General features: G+C 40.0%; 1 protein-coding gene across 1 annotated transcript in view; it reads right to left on the reverse strand.

The window, feature by feature from the left end:
* ZSWIM5 (zinc finger, SWIM-type containing 5) overlaps positions 1 to 10,911 on the reverse strand; it is a 206,431-nt gene that overhangs the window by 77,019 nt on the left and 118,501 nt on the right. Inside the window, exon 2 of the mRNA XM_011946336.1 lies at positions 820 to 1,176. Coding sequence (XP_011801726.1) covers positions 820 to 949 — 130 coding nt within the window. The 5' untranslated portion in view covers positions 950 to 1,176. The remainder of the gene's footprint in view (positions 1 to 819; positions 1,177 to 10,911) is intronic.

Here is a 10,911-nt window from a genome sequence, read left to right on the forward strand (position 1 = left end):
ATTTTTGTATTTTTAGTAGAGACAGGGTTTCACCATGTTGGCCAGGCTGGTCTTGAACTCCTGACCTCAAGTGATCCACCCACCTTGACCTCCCAAAGTGCTGGGATCACAGGCGTGAGCCACCGTGCCTTTAAAATTGTTAATGGTTTTCTATGATTAGGCTTCTACAATCTGGTTTCATTATAAAAACAAGCTTTTGTTTCAGACCTGTCTGTTGTTGCTACTAGGTTATAAGCTACTTTAAAAACCATGTCTGTTTTAGACCCTCAACAATCAGCACTACACCCTGCACAGGGTACTTAATAAACTTGTTGAATGAATGAGTGAACATAAACTCTTTCTCCATTAATGCACCCCCAATATATAGTTCATATGCACAATGCTAACACATGCTCCTTAGGATAACTCTGATGCTAATGTAGGGTCCTGAAATATCAAGGGAATTCTCATATCCATCTCAATTCACTGAATGATACAAATTATTTTGTGCTTTCTTTCACTGTTTGAATACTTCAGGCTCCTAGGGAAAGGGACTGCACCGACAAAGTCCATAAACTAGACCAATATATAATACTATCATTCTCTGTTCTTTTTCACCAAAATCTTTTTGAGATACACAGTTGGACTGCTTTAAGAAACCTAGAGTTAAACACAGTTGTTTGGATAGAATGAAATGATTAAAGTTAAGTAACTGCAACTGCAGAAATATCCCAATCTCCTAACACGCAATAAAGCAACAAAGCAGAGGTAAGAGGGTTGCTTTGGTGACAGTGGTGATGAATAAGACTTTTTTTTTCAATAAAAAAGTTGAATGATTACCGTTCACTTGGTTGATTTCTGAGTTGGAGGATAGTATCTCATCTGCCAGTTTCTGTGCAGTAGGAAGAACTTCAGTGTGGTGTGCCGTGATTAAATATTGAATAAACTTTTGTAGCTGGTCCCTATTCATCTGGAAAAGGGTTTCGGAGATAGGAAGACGTAATTTCACTTGGTCCGGTTTACGGATCCTGTACAGTGAGAGCGCTACCACATGGGCACAGTAGAATATGTCCTTGTTCCCACAGCCACATGTTACTGAAGTGATTTTGCATCGATCAAAACTGATTGCAACTTTGTAAGTCACTGCTGGTTCAGAGGCAGTGGCCAGCTCAGTTACTGTGCCACTCAGATGAAAGCCTAAGGAAACAAAAAAGAAACTGTGTTTAGAGATTCTATAGTAATAAACTTAAGATTCTCACTTTACATGTGAATTCATCAATTCATAAATTATGTACTGGGTAGCTCCTACACATGTACATGATAGGCTTTGCCATAGACACAGAGGTCAATGAAATTCAGTTACTGCCCTGAAGAAACACACAATATAGAAAGAGTCCCTACCCTGGAGTTCATGAACCTCCTGAACTCATACTGATATGAAAACTTTAGCTTGTATGTATATACATTTTTCTGGGGGGGGGATAGTTCATAGCTATCATCATAGTCACAGAAAGACTAAGAAGGAATCCTAAATAACTTAAAGACTCCTGCAGTAGATTTTCAGCTCTAGGTGGCAGGCAAAGACAAGTCTACAAATAATATCTGTATTATCTAGAGTAAGGTAGATGTCACAAATGAAAGAGAATCCAAAATGCCAAGAGGAAGGACAGAAGGAAGATCAAAGAAGACTAAGGAAAATAATTCTTCTTTAAAACATAAAATTCCACGTGGAATACATAAAAGGCAAGAAATTTAGGACATGAAAGGCCCAGCTAGGTGCAATGAAACTATGTAGTGTTACACCTCTACTCACTAGGCACACAGTGACAGTAATTTTGAAATGTAGGGAGAATCCATTTTTAACTTAACAAAATTAAAAGATAAAATCAATAGCAAATCAATTCTATAATATTAATTACTCTTTATTGTTATTTTTATCTCTGGGGTCTTGCTCTGTCACCGAGGTTGGAGTGCAGTGGTGCAATCTCAGCTCACTTCAGCCTCTGTCTCCTAGGCTCAAGTGATCTTCCCACTCTCAGCCTCGAGTACAAAAATACAGGAAAATAAAGGAAAGGCTAATGAAAAAACAAGCCAGGCGCAGTGGCTCATTTTTGTATTTTTAGTGCAGACGGGGTTTTACCATGTTGCCCAGGCTGGTCTTGAACTCCAGGGCTGAAGCAATCCGCCTGGCTCAGCCTCCCAAAGTGCTGGGATTACAGGCATGAGCCACCATGCCTGGCCATTCTTTACTTTAAATATGATTACTCTTCTTTGAAAAGAGTATGTATTCATCTAATCATTAAGTTATTCAACAAAAGCTTAAGGAGACCTTAAGTACTGAACTGCTAGGCCTAGGGATGCTAACAAAAAAGAAGATATTTGTGAAGCATCTGCTATGTAGCAGAACTGTTTTGGGTACTTTTTTTTTTTTTTTTTTTTTTTCTGAGACGGAGTCTCGCTCTGTCGCCCGGGCTGGAGTGCAGTGGCCGGATCTCAGCTCACTGCAAGCTCCGCCTCCCGGGTTCACGCCATTCTCCTGCCTCAGCCTCCCACGTAGCTGGGACTACAGGTGCCCGCCACCTCGCCCCGCTAGTTTTTTGTACTTTTTTTAGTAGAGACGGGGTTTCACCGTGTTAGCCAGGATGGTCTCGATCTCCTGACCTCGTGATCCGCCCGTCTCGGCCTCCCAAAGTGCTGGGATTACAGGCTTGAGCCACCGCTCCCGGCCTTGGGTACTTTTAATAATTTATCACAGCAACCTTATAAAATCAGTACTATTTTCCTTATTTTAAAGGTATGTACACTGAGGTTCAGAAAGTTTAAGTAATTTGCCCAAGGCACTAGCAAATGTGACAGACCTGAGATTTGGAACCAGGAGGTCTGATTGACTCCAATGTTAATTTTCTTTTCATTGTATTTCATTACCTCTAAAAGGTGCCACAACAAAGTTCTTTTCAAAACCCACAGACATGCTTAGTGCAGTGGCTCACATATGTAATCCCAACGGCTCAAGAGGTTCAGGTGAGAGGATTACTTGAGGCCAGGAGATGGGAGACTAGCCTGGGCAACAACACAGTGAGACCCTGTCTCTACACAAAATTAAAAAAAAGTAGCCGGTATGGTGGCACATGCCTGTAGTCCCAGCTACACATATAAGTAAATGGTTACAATATGATGTGCCAAATGCTGTAGTAGAAACAGGCACAAAGGTGAGACTAATTTCAGAGACTTTCCTGTTTAACTGGACTATACACTGTGAACAGAAAAGCAATTTTAAATAATCTTATATCTGTTGGAGAATATTTGTCAAGTAATAAAAGGTACATATGTAAGTTTCAGAGCTACCATTGTGACCTGACAGAATTAACAAATGCAGAGAAAACTTTCCAAAATTCAAGTTTCAGACAGTTATGGTTAATTAAAATAAGACCCAAATTTACAAGTACACTCATAAAACCTAGCCAAATTATCACAAAAGGTACATTTATGTCTAATCCAAAGAAAGGTACACATTACTGAAAACATTCAGATTAATTTCCAGAGCAAGAAAAAGATAAAAATAAATTCACTAACTTCATAGCCTCCAGGTTTGGTTAAACCCCAGAGAGGCTTTTTCTCAGCAAAACAAGCTGCAGGTTTAAAAATATTTACTGTCACTTGTTTAAAGCAAAGTCAAAAAGTTACATTCAAATTAATTATAGGTAAAGATTAACTATAGGTAAAGACTGCCTTCACTTAAAAACTAAGCAAGCTGGGCAACGTGGCTCAGGTGCCAGTACTTTTGGAGGCCAAGGTGGGAGGATCGCTTGAGGCTAGGAGTTCAAGACCAGCCTCAGCAACATAGCAAAACCCCATATCTACAAAAAATCAAGCTGGGTGTGGTGGCATACACCTGTAGTCCCAGCTACTTCAGGACTGAGGTGGGAGGAATGCTTGGGTCCGGGAGTTTGAGGTTGCTAGACAGCTGTGATGGTGCCACTGCACTCCAGCCTGGGATACAGAGTGAGATCCTGTCTCTTTAAGAAAAAGAGAAAAAAAAAAAAAAAGAACTAAAGAAGAGAGCTGTAGGGTTGGGAAGCAGCTCCTCTCCAGACCTATACCCACCAGACATTGCCAGCAGAGTAATATATAGCAAAGAGCACATTACACTAGGAATTAGGCAGCTAGAACCTGATATTTATTATGGAGTCTTGGGCCACCCACTTTACAACTCTTGAGCCTTAGATATCTTCTAAGTAGTATAATAATACTTGCTCTGCTTACCTCTCAAAAGTACTCTGTAAAACTACAAAATGTCCTACAGATGTATTACTAATGTTTTAATGCAATTATTGTTAATGGCTCTCCATGTAAAGGGGATAAGAGACAACTTCCCCAATGGCCAAGTTTCACAGTGGTTGAAAACTAGGTGCTAAGAAAGTACATTCTTAATTTCCCTTGCACCATTCAGAAGTATTTAGTACATTGTTGAGAAATGACTTGAGTCCTGATACAAAGACCTCACAGAAGGGCTACATTAAAATTTCAAACAAAATAATAATGTCAATGTGGAAAAGCCTAGTTACTAAGCCCCTGAGTCTAAAGGTGGCTCATGCCTGTAATCCCAGCACTGTGGGGGGACAAGACAGGAGGATCACTTGAGGCCAGGAGTTCAAGACCAGCCTGGGCAACATAGCAAGATCCTGTCTCTTAAAAAAAAAAAAAATTGCTACTCAAGCCCAGGAGGTTGAGGCTGCAATGAGCCATGACGACACCACTGCGCTCCAGATTGAGTGACAGAGTAAGACTCTCTCAAAATAAAAACAAACAAATAAAAAACAACCAACCAAACAAACAAAATGATACATAGAAACATTTCTGCTTCATCCGTTCATTTTAGGCACATTTGGCTTGCAGCAGCACAGTCTCTGAGCCCAGTTTCTCCTTCCCTTCCTGCGTGAAAACTGAGTAAGAATATTGGTTAGATTTGAGAATGAAATAGTCATCAATGGGTATCTTATTAGGACATAAGGCTCATGAGGTCAGGGCTTTCTCTGCGTATTGTTCATCACTAATATTAAAAAAAAAAAAAACCACCCTGGTTGTATACTTACAAAAACATTGGACCTCAGCCTCTACAGTTTTAAGATGAGAGGCTGGCCTAAATGATCTTCATGGTTTAATCCTGTGCAGATACATTATGATTCTATAGTGACGATCACTGAATTTCCCACAATGTTAGACACAGAACTTTGCATATTATAGTTATTTAATAAATGGTGGCTGATCTTACAAAGCAAAGCTCTTTTACTTAGCCTTTATGAGGGCTTCCTATGTGTTAGGCTCCATTCTAAGTGCTTTACATGCATTAACACATTTAATTGTCACAGTGTTATGAATTTGATAGTAGGTATGATGGTAAGTTTTGTTTTGTTTTGAGATGGAGTCTCACGCTGTTGCACAGGCAGGAGTACAGTGATCTGATCTTGGCTCACTGCAACCTCCACTCTCTGGGTTCAAGTGATTCTCCTGCCTCAGCCTACCGAGTAGCTGGGATTACAGGCGCCTGCCAACACGCCTGGCTAATTTTTGCATTTTTAGTAGAGACAGGGTTTCATCATCTTGGCCAGGCTGGTCTTGAATTCGTGACCTCGTGATCCACCCCCCCTCAGCCTTCCAAAGTGTTAGGATTACAGGTGTGAGCCACCGCGCCTGGCCTGATGGTTAGTTTTATGTGTTAATTTGACTAGGCTATGGTACCCACCTATTCAACCAAACACTAATCTAGGTGTTGCTGTGCTGGTAATTTGCAGATGTGGTTAATATTTACAATCAGTTGACTTTATCTAATGCAGATTATCCTCAATTATGTGGGTGGGCCTCATACAATCGACCGAAAAGTCTTACAAGCAAAAGTCTGAGGTTTCTCTGAGAAATAAGAAATTCTGCCTCAAGATTGCAGCACCAGGTCCTGCTCCAAAATTTCCGACCTGCTCTACAGATTTCATACTTCTCAGCTGCCCACATCACATAGGCCATTTCCTTGAAATAAATCCTATCTATGTATGTATATATGTACGTATGTATGTATGTATGTATGTATGTATGTATGTATCTATCTATCTATCTATCTATCTATCTATCTATCTATCTATCATCTCTCACTAGTTTTATTTCTCTGGAAAATTTTCATTACTATTACTACTCCCATATTTATGTATGAGAAAACATAAGCATAGAAAGCTTGAATAACTCATTCAAAGGTCACTCTGCTAGGAAGTGACAAAGCCAGGATTCACACCCAGGCAGTCTGATTCTAAAGCTCAAACTCTTAACTATTACACCATACTACATCTCTATAATATTGTACTATAGGCAATTAATACCACATTTAACTAATGGAATTATAAACTATAAAACAATATAACTAGAAATATTATTAGAAAATAATGGTCAGTTTATTAAAATTCTAAAATTTCAGTTTTTACAGCATTGGTAATGGCTTGAAACCACCAGGTTAATCTAGAATTAGAGCTCAAGTATCAATTTAGATTACAGCTGTCTTCAAAATAGATCAATATTAAAACCACCAAGAAACTTTCTGCAAAATATTTTTCAAAGCTAATTATACATGGCTCCCTAGAGGCTTTGGCTAGGGTTCATGATTGATGCTCTTGGGAACATATTCATTTGAGCTGTGTAAATGTTTGGGCTCTATCAGCTGTATTAACACTGTTATAGCTCATGCTTCAGACCTCGGCTCATCTGAAAGGCAGAAGGCCGTGTAAGTTTCCTTGTTGGGAGTTTCTTTTTCCCCTCATGTATCTTAGAATGTAAAAGGGAAGTCCCTTTCAAACATCTATACTCCTTGCCTTATTGCAACCTAGCAACATTTTTTAAAAAGTCTGATTACTCCTGAGAATAAAGCTAAGTAGACTAGGTTTAATGTAGTGTTTCTTTTCCAAACCTAACAGCCATAAACATGTCCATCAATAATCTATTAATTTAAGCAAACATGTAGAAGCCTTTTTTTTTTTTTTTGAGACAGGGTCTTGCTCTGTTATCTAGGCTGGAGTGCAGTGGCGCGACCACGGCTTGCTGCAACCTTCACCTCCTGGGCTCAAGGAATTCTCTCAACTTAGTTTTCCAAGATGCCACTATGCCTGGCTAATTATTTTTTATTTTTTTATTTTTTTGAGGTGGAGTCTCACTGTGTCGCCAGGTTGGAGCGCAGTGGTGCGATTTCGGCTCACCGCAACCTCCAACTTCCTGGTTCAAGCAATTCTCCTGCCTCAGCCTCCCGAGTAGCTGGGATTACAGGCACGCACCACCATGCCCAGCTAATTTTTTATATTTTTAGTAGAGTCGGGGTTTCACCATGTTGGCCAGGATGGTCTTGATCTCCTCACTTTGTGATCCGCTTGCCTCAGCCTCCCAAAGTACTGGGATTACAGGCACGAGCACCGTGCCCAGCTGCCTGGCTAATTTTTTTGCATTTTTTTGTAGAGATGGGGTTTCACCATGTTGCCCAGGGTGATTTCAAACTCCGGGGCTCAGAAGGTTGGTTTTTAAAAATCTTTACCGGCTGGGTGTGGTGGCTCATGCCTGTAATGCCAGCACTTTGGGAGCCCAAGGTGGGAGGACTGCTTGAGCCCAGCAGTTCAAGACCAGCCTGGCAATCAAACAAAAAAGTACAGAGACAGGGCCAGGCGTGGCGGCTCACGCCTGTAATCCCAGAGCTTTGGGAGGCTGAGGCAGGTGGATCACTTGAGCTCAGGAGTTCAAGACCAGCCTGGCAATATGGCGAAACCCTGCCTCTATGGAAAGTACAAAAAATTAGCCAGGCATGGTGGTGCACACCTGTAGTCCCATAGCCACAGTCCCAGCTACTTGGGGGGAGCTGGCTGAGGTGGGAAGATCACTGGAGCCTGGGAGATCGAGGTTACAGTGAGCCAAGATCATATCACTTTACTTCAGAACAAGGCAAGCAAAAAAAAAAAAAAAGGACAGAGACAGCAGTATGTTGAGTCCCCATGATGTATACATCACTTAACTTCAATAATTATCAACACAAAGACAAATTTCTTTAACCTACTGTTTACCAACTCCTTTCCTACCTCCTCCATAGATTACTTTGAAAGCACATCTTGCAAATATCATTTCATTGGTAAACATCTCTGGTATGAATCTCTAAAAGATAAGAAGTAAAATTAGTAATTCCTTAATATCAAATATTGAGTGTTCAGATTTCCATAATTAACTTTTTTCTTTTCTTTTTTTTTTTTTTTTTTGAGACAGGGTCTCTCTCTGTTACCTAAGCTGGAGTGCAGTGGTGTGATCATGGCTCACTGCAGCCTCAACCTCTTGGGCTCAAGTGAACCTCCCACCTCAGCCTTCTGAAAAGTTGGAACTTTTCAGGTGCTACCATTCCTAAATTTTTTATTTTTTGTAGAGATGGGGTCTCAATGTGTTGTCCAGGCTGGTTTTGAACTCCTAACCTCAACTGATCCTCCTGCCTCAGCCTCCCAAAGTCCTGGGATTATAGGCATGAACCACTGTGCCTGGCTCTTTATTTTTATTTTTCTTTGACATAGGATGTTTGTTCAAATCAAGATGCAAACAAGGTGCAGACATTTAATTTGGTTATTATGTCTCTTAAACTACAAGTTCCCTTCTTCCCCAACATCCTAATATTGAAAAATAATACTGAGTTCTAGAGACTTGATAAGATTTGGGCTTTTTGCGGGAATTACTTCACAGGCCGTGTTGCATACTTTCTACTGCATCACATCGGGAGACATAATATAACGCCTGATTGTCTTTCTTTTCATGCTGTTAGAAATGACCAGTGGGTTTTAGTGTTTTTGACCTGATCTCTCTCTTACAAAGTTCCTTGTCAGCTTTTCACCTAATGGTTTTAAAAGTCATTGATGATGTTGCCTTGACTTATTATTTCATTAGGAGTGACTTAATTTTTTATTTAAAGTTTTGACTGCCTTTCTTTGATTTTAACACCCTTATCTGTAAAATAAAGAAAAAACCATGTAAAGTGGTTAGGTCAGTGCCTGGAACCTGGTGGGCTCTTAACAAAAACAGTAACAGAAACAACTGCCATAAAAATTGCTTAGAAACTCATGGGAAAAACAACTACTTTATAGATGAAGTTTTCCCAAATATCATCTTTGTGATACTCCTTCATTCACATTTTCCTAAGATACAAAAAGAAAATACATACATTGTGAAGTTATTCTACTTATCAAATATTCAAATGCCCAAGAACTATATAGGCTTTTAAAACAGTCTATTTTATTAGTTATAGGTCTTCAAGTGATTAGGATATGGATAAATTGTGGGGAGGAATAAGCAGGTGTAAAGAGAAGCAATATATAATGTTAGATTTGGTAGTGTACCACAGTTAAAACACACACACGTGCGCACGCACACACACAAACACACACACACCCCTACCTGCTTTACTAGTGACTCCAGTGGGTCATAAAGGTAAAACATCCCTATTTTGTTCCTTCCTACAGTCTGTTTTTTGACGCAAAGCAGTCAGAGATGGTGGACCTGGTAGATAACTCTGTGTGTGTGTGTGTGTGTGTGTGTGTGTGTGTGTGTGTGTGTGTGTAAGAAAATGGACAATCAGGCAGCTGCTTGCCTTGTGGCCCTATCACCTCATACACACACACACACACACACACACACACATAAAGCCCTTAAGTGCTTTAACATTGAGCAGGTCCTGTATAAAGCACCAAACATTTTCCAGGAGTTCTTGTTTAGTTTTACAACCAGTGCATTTACCCACCCCTTGCCCCTCGGATCACAAAGCAAGCCTTGCCCTGAGAAGAAGAGATGCTTCATGCCAACTTTCTGTTCTATGGCTTAGACAGCTTCCCTACCTACCTGTAGACTGTTTAGAACTATAAGAATAAAACTCTACCACAGCTGCTTCTCCATTACATATCACACTGGCTGTGACATCTCCACTTCCAGAAAAATCACTAGCCTTCTATAAATACCTGCTATTATGAGAACCCCCACCAGCATGTCATCCTATAAATGAGCCATGCTTTCTTTGCCTTCAACGTGCTTCAAGTGCCACTTAGGCAAGATTTTAAAATGTATCAAAATGGCCTCACAGGCTCCTAACAACCAAGTACTTTGCAGGTGGTCCTTGCAAGAGCTAGGCATGCTTAAATGTGCAGCAAGAGCTCTGAGAACCACAAGATCAGTAAGAAACTTAAAAATCCATGGTTTAAAAGAGTTCTGATTCTCCTACCTTCTAAACTGAGGACACAGGAATTGACTGAAATTGTTCACTTAACAGTTTTCTTTCCCAGGATTAAGGCTGGGGAATCCCGGGCATAGGCTGGACTCCACCTTGTATTAAACAGAAAGTACTAAAGACCATTTTTCTGTTTGGACATGTGTGACAGATACATACAAATTTCCCCTCTCCAAATAAGGAAATTCTATGTTCTTCATGGCTTAGCTCAAATATCACCTCTATATAAACTACTTGGTACCCCAACTGTTGAAATGAATCATATTAAGTGAAAAAGCCTTAACATTGATGAGTATGGAGCTTATATTCTAGTTTATATAAGTGAGATTTTACTCAAAATCAAGTAATAAAGGACTTGAGACATAATCATTTCATAGATGAGGAACAAAGTTCAGAGAAGTTATGTGATTTGCCCTAATCTTATTGCATGATTATAGTCATGGTAACAGAAATTATTATAAAATGATCATAATGTCACATTCTGAAACAATGTTGGGCTTTAAAAACTAGGAAAAATAAATTTACAGCATTTCTTTCAACTCAATGTGCTTCCTTTTTTTTTTTTTTTAGACAAGGTCTTGCTCTGTCGCCCAGACTGGAGAGCAGTGGTGCGATCTCAGCTCACTGCAACCTCTGCCTCCCAGATTCAAGCAATTCTCCTG

The sequence above is a fragment of the Colobus angolensis genome, unplaced genomic scaffold (genome assembly GCF_000951035.1).
Source record: "Colobus angolensis palliatus isolate OR3802 unplaced genomic scaffold, Cang.pa_1.0 Scaffold106, whole genome shotgun sequence".
Taxonomy (NCBI): domain Eukaryota; kingdom Metazoa; phylum Chordata; class Mammalia; order Primates; family Cercopithecidae; genus Colobus; species Colobus angolensis.